The sequence below is a fragment of the Apis dorsata genome, unplaced genomic scaffold (genome assembly GCF_000469605.1).
Source record: "Apis dorsata unplaced genomic scaffold, Apis dorsata 1.3 scaffold_416, whole genome shotgun sequence".
Classification (NCBI taxonomy): domain Eukaryota; kingdom Metazoa; phylum Arthropoda; class Insecta; order Hymenoptera; family Apidae; genus Apis; species Apis dorsata.
Window position 1 is genome coordinate 599,739 of NW_006263671.1, and position 12,670 is coordinate 612,408.

At 24.3% G+C, this 12,670-nt stretch overlaps 1 protein-coding gene across 7 annotated transcripts in view; it reads right to left on the reverse strand.

Moving 5' to 3' along the window:
- Positions 1-12,670, reverse strand: part of LOC102681379 (single-stranded DNA-binding protein 3) — a 17,223-nt gene that overhangs the window by 2,415 nt on the left and 2,138 nt on the right. For 3 of the 7 annotated variants that reach the window (XM_031512324.1, XM_006619521.2, XM_006619520.2), the window contains 12 exons: positions 12,328-12,400; positions 12,172-12,233; positions 11,962-12,046; positions 11,836-11,877; positions 11,527-11,613; positions 8,914-9,021; positions 8,112-8,186; positions 7,972-8,020; positions 7,199-7,228; positions 5,925-6,136; positions 5,670-5,840; positions 5,340-5,540 (listed from right to left, as the gene is read on the reverse strand). In XM_031512324.1, the coding sequence (XP_031368184.1) occupies positions 5,340-5,540; positions 5,670-5,840; positions 5,925-6,136; positions 7,199-7,228; positions 7,972-8,020; positions 8,112-8,186; positions 8,914-9,021; positions 11,527-11,613; positions 11,836-11,877; positions 11,962-12,046; positions 12,172-12,233; positions 12,328-12,400 (1,195 nt within the window). Of the gene's footprint in view, positions 1-3,688; positions 3,908-5,339; positions 5,541-5,669; positions 5,841-5,924; positions 6,137-7,198; positions 7,229-7,971; positions 8,021-8,111; positions 8,187-8,913; positions 9,022-11,526; positions 11,614-11,835; positions 11,878-11,961; positions 12,047-12,171; positions 12,234-12,327; positions 12,401-12,670 lie in introns of those variants that run through there. The other 4 variants (XM_006619523.2, XM_006619524.2, XM_006619522.2 and 1 more) reach the window with 4 other exon arrangements.

The window sequence follows — 12,670 nt, forward strand, 5'->3', positions numbered from 1 at the left end:
AATTGTATAGAATGAATAGCTTAGAATTGCTGTGAGCTCAACTAATGTGAAGACATCAGGATAACAAGCGATCAAGCGAAAAATATTCGTTCGATCGGTAATAATGCAATGTGAAACACAAGTGACATGTGATTACCAATATATCTCAGACAAAGATTTAAATCAATATTTGATCGCGTAAGAAAAAAAGAAAAATAAAGTGTATATGAAAACAGATAGTCATATATAAATATTCTAGTAGCCAGCACCCTGCGGATTTGAACGCAAATAAAAAAGAAAAACGCAATATTCTCAGTGTAACAGGTTTACATTTATTGTCTCGATCTCCCCTGCTTTAGGCATATATTAATAAATGTAATGTTCATTGCCATTCATTTATGTGGCTTACAACGTGGGGCTGTATTAAAAGTAAATCGACGATTCTTTGAAAAGTATTATCATGATGCGCTTCGCGTCATATATATATATATATGTATATATTCATATATTATACATATGCACATATTCGATCGAAGCACGCTCTATCGAAATATCTCGAAACTTTTTAAATAGCGCACGACGACAAGTCGTGTTACAAACAAACGAAAAGACTACTACTGTTCTTATCATCGTTAACAATTCCACGTTTATTTTATTTTGGCTTATTTCGTCGTTACGAACTTCGAATCTTGACCGCGTACTACCATCAACTTTTTCGTCTTTATGAACAGACTAAATGAACATTTCTTCATACACCGAAAAATTCGCACCAATTAGACGTGTATTAAAGTTTACAAGCGGCTATCTTTCGTTGTATATATGTATATGTGTGTGTGCTTCCTTTTTCCCCAATTAAAAGTACGCACATCATTGGCACGGTGAATACCCCGGAACAACGGCAAGCAGCAGTCATATCTCAACGACGATATTTTTATAAAATATCGGAAGCTAAAATAATAAAACAGTCTTCTTCACTATAAGTCCTAACTTTTCGATTCTTTTGACTTTAAATTCGACAAAATAAATTGCAAAAAATAATATGCATATGCATGTAATACGACTAGTGTTTACCGACTGTTTCGTGTCATAAAAACTTTGAAAGTCTTTTCTTCATCGAGTATAACTACATAATTTCATATTATTAAAAAAAGCAAAGTATCTCATAAGTATATATCTCATTCTTATTATCGATATTATTCCTTATCGTCACATTTTCTTTCTTAAAATATAATATCATAAATATTAAAAATACGTATTTCTAATTATATACATATATATATAAAATATATATATATACGTATATATAAAAGAGAAAATATACATAAAAACTAAAAGTAATAAGATAATATAATGGTTAGATGTAATATATAATGCTAACAAAAATTAAACTCTCTCGAGAAGTCACAATAATAATATGTAGAAAAAAACTATTTAATCGTCCTCGAGAACATAGTCGATCTTGCCGATGCTCTCAGAGCATGCACTTGCAATTGGCGCTCTCTCTCTCCCTCCCTCTCTCTCCCTCTCTCTCGCTCTCTCTTTCTCTCTTCTTTTATATTGTTTTACATAATTCGATCAATACCTTTTTTTGTTATAATTTAAGTTAATTTAAACACAACTAACAGCAGCACAACATAGTCCGGTACTGACCTATAACCATTACGGACGGATGGATTCCGGGAGGTTCGCACGATATATGTATTTTTCTCCATTATCGGCCCGTATATTTCTTTCTCTTTCCTTGTATCTTTGTCACACTCATTCACGTAGGTTCAGTACTTACACCGTCTATGACTCTTATTCCATACAAAAATAATTACGTTATATATATATCGTTTATTGCTATGCATACGTTATATATATAACATTTTTCTTTATACGTTTTTGCCCAAGTACTTTTATTAAGTTAATCGCAACACCATTTTCTTCGCAATACTCGCCGATGTAGCATAATGTTCAAATAGAATATTCGATATAGCTGTACATTAGTTTTCATTAAGAAAAATAAAGAACTTAGTACTAACAAGATTTTCGATACCATTTGAATTAATTCTTAGTAGGAACTAATTTGTAATTATCTGAATTATTAAATATTTGATGTTTAAGAAATTTATAATTGAAACGAATAGTAGAAAAAAAAAAAATATGGCCCAAAGTTAAAATATATCTGAATCTAAGTCAATAATTAAAAACCATTATTTTTAAAACATATTCGATCATAAAATTGCATGACTAGATTTGTATGCATTATTATATTCAAGATATCGGTATTTTGCATTCAAATATATGATGATTACTTATATTTTTTTTTAAACAAGGCACTAGCGGAAATGATCCGTTAATTTTAATTAGTTATATATACTTGTGCGAAGTATTGCGATGTTAATGGCTGCGAATAGATGGTGCGCAAACTTGCTTTTCTATCGATAAAGTGAATTCTGAGCAAACAGTGGAGGGACTCGATTTGATTTCGGCTAATTTAATCACCTCATTACAGAGTTTCAATAATTCATTCAAAATTTGACAGAATATTTAAATAAATAAAATTTGTATTTAAATGAAACTTAGCTCGAATATTTCGAAATTATTTGATCAATGTAAAAATTTGCAAAATCTCGCAAAATTCTTTTTTTTTTTTCAAAGATTATCACACCTTACCTGTTACGAACTTAATATAATATATTTTGTTTTTTAACTTAATACTGATTCAAATCCTAACTCTATAATGGGATGAAAAATAAGCCAGTCAGCTAGCAATGAGCTAGCGGTGTAATTAAAAATGAAAAAAAGATAATAGATAAAAAGAATTAAAGAATTAAAAAAAAAAAAAAAAAAAAAAATTAAAAAAAAAAAAAAAAAAAAAAATTAAAAAAAAAAAAAAAAAAAAAAATTAAAAAAAAAAAAAAAAAAAAAAATTAAAAAAAAAAAAAAAAAAAAAAATTAAAAAAAAAAAAAAAAAAAAAAATTAAAAAAAAAAAAAAAAAAAAAAATTAAAAAAAAAAAAAAAAAAAAAAATTAAAAAAAAAAAAAAAAAAAAAAATTAAAAAAAAAAAAAAAAAAAAAAATTAAAAAAAAAAAAAAAAAAAAAAATTAAAAAAAAAAAAAAAAAAAAAAATTAAAAAAAAAAAAAAAAAAAAAAATTAAAAAAAAAAAAAAAAAAAAAAAAAAATAAAAAATTAAAAAAAAAAAAAAAAAAAAAATAATTATAAAGAAGAAAAATAAGATAGAAAAGAGAATTATATAGAAATCGATTAACAATTATGCGATTGATAATCACAGTAGTTCGTGTTTTTCAGGCACCTTTACTTACAAGCTAATGTTCAAATAAATATAAATAAATGTTGAGGTTGACACGAGTCGATAAAAAAGATATCGTCTTGTCGATAATAGAGTGTATAGAAATAATCTTATTTAAAATAAAAAATAAAATAAAATAAAATATAAAAAAAATATAGAGAAAAAGAATAATAAAATTTTAGTCTGCAACCTTGTGAGTATTTAGCAAGAAAAGCATATATATATATATATAATATATATATACTTTTAAATATTCATATAGTATATTTTGCGCGCGCGCATGTTATAAATGATTCAAATATAGTTTCGTAATAATAGCGTAATGAGCACTTAAATGCTAACCTAACTAATTAGGAGCGATTAATTAACGGACGCAAATCGAAATGCGTCGACACGAATGTATATTTTTTCCTTTTCGTTTTCTTTTCGTTCTCTATCTTGCCACGAATGAATAATCGTGCTTGAGCCATTGACGAAACCGTTACGAACCGCGTACCACGTGACGATTGCACGTGCACATAAAACTCAGGGTTTGTGTATGATCCTTTTCCACATTGCGTGATTAACCGGGAAATTTACGGCATCTACGAACTCGGGGCTGGATCCAAGGTGACTTGATTTTTTAAAAAAACTGTCGGGAATACAGAAGGCGCACGTGCGAGATTACTGATTATTTTTTTAATTCAGAATCCTACTCACACAATCCGAAATAATAACGTAAGATTAAAAAAGAATACCGTTTGTACGCGTTCGTTAAATAAATCGATTATTTTGTACTATACGATTGTACATTATGCGATTTCCCGTAAGGCGTATCATAGTTGAAAAAGACACGATCATGTAGATGAAAGAATTTTAAATTTGAAATAATTGAAAATATTTAACTATATGGATTACAAGACGAAATTTCATCTTGGAATGACTACACATGTAAATATATCACGCTAATGATATTGCGCGACTTTTTATATAGTCACCAAGAAAATGTATTATCACTTATGTACATAAATTATATTTATGATTTTTTTTGTATTTTTTTTTACTAAAATTATATAAAGAATACTACATATATATTTAATCAAATTGATATCAATAAATTATATAATTTCTTATGGAAATTAAATTTATATTTGTTATTATATTTTACGATTAAAAAATTAAAATTATATTCATTTAATGTACAAATGTTATAAATTATATAAATTAAAAATCATCTTGATTTGAAAATTTTTGTTAATATATACGATACACCTTATGGAATATCTTCTATATTATTGTATGAAAGTTGATTCATATTCTTCTGTAGGTATAAAATGGGTAAAAAATTTCTTGAAACATTTTATTATAGAAGGCATTAATTTTATACCTTTTAATTTTATTTATTATTATAAATAAATTAATATAATTTATTTATAAATTATTTATAATTTTTATAAAGAGAATTTATAATTTTTATAAATTTTTTAAATGCTTCATGACTTTTATACCCATTTTATGTTTTCATCATTAGGCATACTGTTAGTATGATAATAGTTAGACACAATCTGAGCCAAACACTTGTAACATTAGATGCAAGGTAATATAAATTAAAAATCCCAAAAAGCCTAAATGATTAAATAAGGGCTTCGAATTTTTGTCAAATGTTGATATTTTTTTAGATTAAGCATTTACCAGATGATTGGAATAAGCTTTAGGATAAACCCTCTAAATATAATAAGACCCAAATTATTTTAAGAGAATAATTAACTAATTGACGCATTGATCAAAGCATCTGAATCTGTTAATTGCTGAATAATTAGGAGAAAAATCAGTTATAATATGGACTTATATGTAAAATTAAAAATCTCAATATTGAATCAATATTGTTTTTAATTGATTTTAATTTTAATTTATTATTATTTATTATTATTTCACTAAAATATTATTTATTATAATTTAACAATTTATATAAATTAAATTATGCAAAATAAATATATTATATAAATGATAACATATCAGTCCATACTAACACGTCGAGTGACTGTCATAAAGAGTCGTTACGAAAAATGTTTCCTAATACTTACATTTTCTCCAGGACCTCCAAAACCACCCAGATTATAGTCACCCATTCCACTTCCACTATCTTCTCGTGGTGTTCCAGGACCACCATTAGCTGGACTGTTTTTCATTCCATCAAGACCATCACCATTTAGAACAGGACCCATTGTATTTGGACCCATAGGACCCATTGGACCACCTTCTGGTCCACCACTCATTGGAAAATCCTGATAAAATAAATATATTATGTTTTTATATATTTCATTAACAGATAAATATACAAAAAATGAGCAAGATATTTATTTTATAATAAAATTTATTTCACAACAAATCAAAACAATATAAAAATTACTTACTCCAGGCATATTTCCTCCAGGTACAGGTTTCATCATAGTGTACATATTTTCACCACCGCTATTACTACTATCTTGTGGACTGGGCATAATTGGTGTACCTGGACCAGGAGGACCTGTTGAACCAGGTGGTCCTCCATAATTACCCGGTGATGATGATGAATAATTCATTGGCTGTAATAAAAAAAAAAAAATTATATTTTATAATTTCAAAAAATTAACAATAAACTTTTTTAATATGAACAAATAATATCATACCGTAGATGTATTAGGTTGCCACTGTTGTCTACCACCTGGTCCAGCCATACTCATTGGTGGCATACCAGGACCTCCAGGGCCTCCTGGACCTAAACTACTATTAGGAGGTGGCCCTCTCATTCCAGGTCCGTAACTTCCTGGTCCCATTGGACCCATTCCTGGTCCTCGTGGAGGATTCATTCTTGGATTCATAGGGTTCATGCCTGGAGGAGCTAGTAATAAAAACAATTTTTGATGCACTTTTTTAAAAACACAAATATTAATACTGTTCTAGTTTTATGTTAATACTAAATGCTAATTGTGAATTTTTAGACTAACGGCAAATCATGTAAATGAAAATATTTTAATATGATAAAAATTTTTTTTTATTTTTTTTATTCTTTCGTCTTCTTTTTTTATAATTAAAAAATTTGAATCATGCTTTGCCGAAGTCGTATGTAATAGTAAAGCGAGTGGATGGCATGCTAAATTGATAATTTGCATCTACACAAATTAATAAATAAAATAACAAAGCTCATGCAAAGGATAAAGAACAGCATTACTTTTGAATAATTTTTAAACATTTGAGCTTTTAAAAATTTAACAACGAAAAGATAAAACAGTGCAATATGTATTATATAATTAAATATATGACAAACAAGACAATCATTCAAATGATACATAATATCACAGCAATATTTATTTAAAAAATTAAAATATAAAAAATTATTTAGTTTTATAAAATTATTTTATAATTAATAATATGCATCTAAATTAAAAAATGATATTTTTAAGCCATATAAAATTTTTTTTTTAAAGAATTTATAATATAATGAGTCTATAATTTTGAATGAAAGTTATTATATTACAGTTCTTAGTATATGTTAAATTTATGCTACAATGATTTATAATGACGACAAAAGATATTTTGTTAGCCACAAGATTATTACATTATGTATAGTGAAAAACTATGTTATATGTTAAAATATTTATCTTTACGCTTTTAAAAAAAACGTAAATATGTATATTTATGTTATTTTATATATATAAAATTTATATAATCTGAGTATCTTTTATAAAAACTGTTCTCATAGCAAAGTTAAACATATTTTTAATATATTAAATTGATATATTGGATGCAAAATTGAATGAGCATATATTGCACAAAGAAACAAAGCTAGTGCAATTATTTGTAAACAGTGAGAACAGAAACTTTAAAACGAGCAGGAGAAAAAATAAAAGTTAGGCTTGACTAAGTCATGTGAGTGTGATTTGGTTGCTGGGTTGCTTCCTACCTTGCCACCCTACAAATTCTCCAGCTTCGCCTGAGGAACACAAGAGCACATATTAGTACGGCAGGTAGGTAAGGTCAGGTTGATGGCGGTAAGGTCTAGTTACTTTGCGGTCGCATAGTGAATAAAATTAAGGAAAACTAGATTATTTTAATATTATGAAAATATGTTGTTATAAAATATATCGATATATTTCATTTTATATAAAGATTCTTAAATTTACTTTTTTAATTTTAAATTTTTATTATTAATTTATACATGTATGTTAAATTTTATTTTTAATATTCTTATTTGATTATAGAATTATATGATTATAAAATTATATTATTTATATATATATGATATTTTATGTCTCGTATTTTATAAATGAAAAAATAAAGAAAATATATTTATTTTTGAAATAAAAAGTTTTTTAAATAATTACAATTTAATTATAAAAAATTTTATGTATAAATGATTAATTTTAATTATTATTAAGATATTTAATTTAATTAATTAATGTTAATATATTAAATTTATACATTTATTTTGTTATATAGAATCATAAATAAATATATGCAATAATTTAATTTGAAAACTATACCACTGCATGTAACTAGACAATTCAAAAACCAATCCACTCCACATCACAGCAATCCAATCCACTTTTAATAATTACTGATTTATTTATTGCTGTGTGGTTTTTGGTATGCATGCGTCTATGCCATTCTCCTCTCGCAATTATTATCAATGCCAGAAAAAAAATCAATGAATCTAGCATATAATTGAGCTCTTACCTTGCCTTGTTGGATCCATGCTATTTGGCATCATTGGTTGTCCAGGAGGCTAAATAAAAATAGCAATATATTAATAATTATTTTGAATTAAAATTTAATGTAATTTAATAACTATATTAATAAAATATAGTTATACATACCCCATTAAAATCATTTCCCATTTGTGGCATACGTACACCAGGTCTTGGTCCAGCAGGATATCGAGGACCCATAAACTGTAACAAGTCAGAAATTCATACATTAAGTAAATCTAATAAAATTACATAAATAAAATTTCAAAATATATTAAAACTATTTTATATCACAAAACTGACATACCAGACAGCCACAACAAGCAGTGATCACATAATAGGCCATATAACAAATGCATTTTGATGGAAATTCATCATAATGCACTTCATAAATATGTGTTATATTAATGTGCAAATAGGATTACAAACAATAAAGGATTATAACAAAGAACAAATAAAAACAAATCAAAATTATAATGTGCATTTATTTTAAAATAAGCTCATCAAAAACAAATGATAATTTAATATTTTTTATACGATACAATGTTAAGAAAGTCTTTTTTCTTACCTTAAAATTTTTATTGTTATCCTTATTCAAAATATTTTATTTTCTTTTTTACATTTAAAAAATATAATGTTGCTTCAATCAATTTAATATATTTAATATATTTTTATTATGCAAAAAAATTTAGAAAATTTGTACTTTGAATGATATAGTTATATGTGTCCACTTTTATAAATCCTATTTGTGTGTTCTATATAGTACTATATTTAAAAGAATGATAGGTTGAAAAGTGTACAATAGAAATAATTTTGGTAGGAAAAGAAGCAATTTCGAGCAAACAGTCATAGGTACATGATGATATGGTGTAATGAGAGTGGATTGAATGATTCTCCATGAGTGATAGTGTATGTGTCAAATGAGGCTTACCTGAGTGGACATCATCTGCGAGTGTGGGGGCGGGGGCGGCTGGGGGTGCTGGGGGGATGGCTGTGATGAGGGGTGTGTGGGCGGAGATGGTCGCATTGTCGAGTTGTTCTGCAACAAGCAACGCAAACGACAGACATGTAGCAACACTGCGATCCAGGCAACAGCTAGACTAGAAGGCTTGGGTATGATTGTGTTAATACTATATTGGTCAGCATCTTAAAAATCTAGAAGTTATAATTACGAAAATATAATATAATGATAAATATTGTTTTTGACATAAATTCATCCATATTAATATATTATTTCGTAATTATGACTTTGTACGCGAAATAAAATCTAGCACTGAATGCATAGACATTTTACTTCACTTTGAAATTAAATTTTTAATAAGAAAATAAGAAATAAGAAAATATTTTTTACTTAAGAATACATCAAAATGTTTCAAAGTGAAATTATGTTATTTCTATCATATCTATCTGAACTTATATTTTGATACCTTAAAATAATGACTTAATATATAATAAATGTTAAACAAGCAAATATGCATGACTAGAATTTTTTTTTACCTACTTATTGTAAATGAAATTATAAGCGGTCAACGAGAATATATTTTTCTCGTAAAATGATTATATCTATTTATTTTAAAAATATAATATTTTTAATTCCTAAATATATTCCTTTTATGATATATATGTATATGTACATACATATATATATATATAATATATATATATTGATAAATATAAATTTATACGGTCGTTTAAATTCGTAGACCGCTTTTACTGAATGCTAGACTACTATCTAAAGCAGGCTTTTATTTTAAATATATTAGAAATCCTAAGAAGTGTGACCTTAGCTGACATTCACATATAACACTCTACAATGTGTTATATAAGTATTAAAAAAAAAAAATAATAATAATAATAATAATAATAATAAAGAAAAATTGCTTGGAAATATAATAATTAAAAAATAAATATAATAATACATTGAACTATTATACTAAAAGTAAATACATTTAATGAATTCAGATTTTAAAATTAAAGTAGAATAAAAATATTGTAAATAATAATTTAAAAAAATAAAAAAATAAATATATTTTTAATAATATATCATTTTAAAACATTTGTACAAATTTCTTATACAAAATTGAAGTCAGCACAAGGTATAAAACTATTAATTATAAACTTATGATAAAATTATTAGAACTAAAACTATTTTCTAATATTTATACAAAATTTTTTTTGATATATTTTAGAAATCTGCTTTATGCAGAGAGGAGATCAGAAAGTGAGAATGGTAGAGGAACGCACATACAAGTGTTAGATACATAGCAGAGAGAAAATAAGTACATAGATACAGTATAGACAAGCATGGTATGAGAATTTTATCCAAATGTACACTTGTTTCAAAACTAATATATGTTTCAATAATATTGTGTACATTTATAGGAATTAGATGAATGAAATTACATACAAGTATTATACATAAAAACATTAGTATTAATGATTATACATGAATTGAATAAAGCATAAGAGATTTCATATAAGTAATATATATGTTATACATATGTTATGTATACAAAATTGTTTAAATAATTTTATATAATTTTATTTATTATAAATACTACATTATAATTATATATTATGTATTACATATTTCTATGTTATATATTATTATTATTGCATATGTTGACTATTTTTTATATTTATTAATGATTTAGTCAAAGATTATTTAAATTATTAAATATAGTATATATAATAATCAATATAAATTAATAACAATCTATAACTTTTCAAAAGTTTTTCATTTCTTATATACAAAGAAAATATTAAAAGCTTTGAATCAAGTGTATAATTATAATGCATGAAACTTGAAACTAGGCATAACAATGGTAACAATGGTACAGATATTTATATATATTTATGTATATACATATAAATACTTGTGATGTGTTTATATACAGTTAATATATCTAATTTCTTTATAATAAAAATTGTAAAAAACTGTATTAGTATGTATACTATATATAGTATATATATTATTATATATATACTAATATATATTTTTTTGTTTTTAAAATTAGAAAATGAATTGTTTAACAATTTTTTTTTAATTTATCTCTTAAATTATATTATTATATATATATATAAATTGTATATGATAAAAATATTTTTATTTTTTTTATTTCTCCTCTTCTTAATATATATATATATATATATGTACGTATATACGCACATATAGACATAAAAGGCATGTTTAACAATAATTCATTAATTATGTACATCATAATGAAAAAAATTGAAAGTTCATTAATAAATTTTTTTTTAATAAATAAATATAGCTAATAAATGATAATGTCTGTTATCAAAAATAGATACTTATATAAATCTTCTTGCTCACAAATTTAAGAAAAACATAGACATAATAGTTTATTAACAAATATGTATAAATGAACACACATACATAAATGAACATATATAAAATGAATATATGCAAATGAACATAAATAAGTTAAATACTTTTTAAGTTTTCAAATATAAATTATTTATTTGAAATGAAATTAAATAAAATAAAATTGTTTAATATTATAAAGTTATAAAAAAAACTTACTGGAAAGAAAGCAGGAGGCATTGGACCACCAGGCATTCCATCATTGGGAGGCATTTGTCCTATAGGAGAAGGTGCTGGACCAGCATTCTGTAATTATTTGATAATTATTTATCTACCTAGTCATTAATTCATAATTAAGAATATCAATTTAATATTATCTCTATGCAAATTCTAATAATATCTATTATTTATATGCTATTAAATTTAAACTTAATTGAAAATATATGAAATTAAATCATGTTAAAATACTAATAAATAAATATTAAAATTAAATAACATATAATAAATATGAATATTAATATAACTCACATGAGCAATGCCATTAACACCATAACCACTGTTTACAAAACCCTGATGGTAAAAAAAAAATTATTGTAAATTTTTAAATATTTATAATAAATATATAATTTCATTAAATTACGAAACAATACTAACATAATCATGAAATGCTTTGGCTTCACTGCTGTGTTCACAGGAATCCCGTCGCTCTGGTGCTGCTGAATACAGATCCCAGAATACACTAAAATATATTAAATTGATTATTCATTTATTAATTCAAATTATAACTTTCTGAAGGAAATTAATATTTTTATATAGAAGATTATTTTATTTTTTTCAATAAAATATAAAACATATAATGCTTACCACCACCAAGAATGTAAAAATCCAGGTGGTTCACCAAGAGTAATATTTTTTTCCCATCGTATCTATGTAATAAAATAAAATATAAGTATTGTAACAATATATAATAATTTTTTATTATAGTCAGGTTTCATTTTAAAAATAATTTTGAATGATTACCTCTGATAAAAATGTCTGTGCTGCTTTTTGTGCTCCAACGTGCAATAAATATTCATACACATATAAGGCTAACCTGAAATATTATAAATAATTCTCAAATAAATATAAAATTAAATTTAAATTTTATTTTGTATTTTAAAAAATGATATAAAATAATAAATATTTTATTTTTTTTTAATATTTGAATTTTTTTAATATTGAATTATAAAATTTATAAAAATACAATAAATTTATAAATATTTAAAAATTTTTAAATAAAATATTTACAATAATATTTATACATATTTACAATATATTACAATAATGTTATAATATTTTAATGAAATATATATATACAAATATA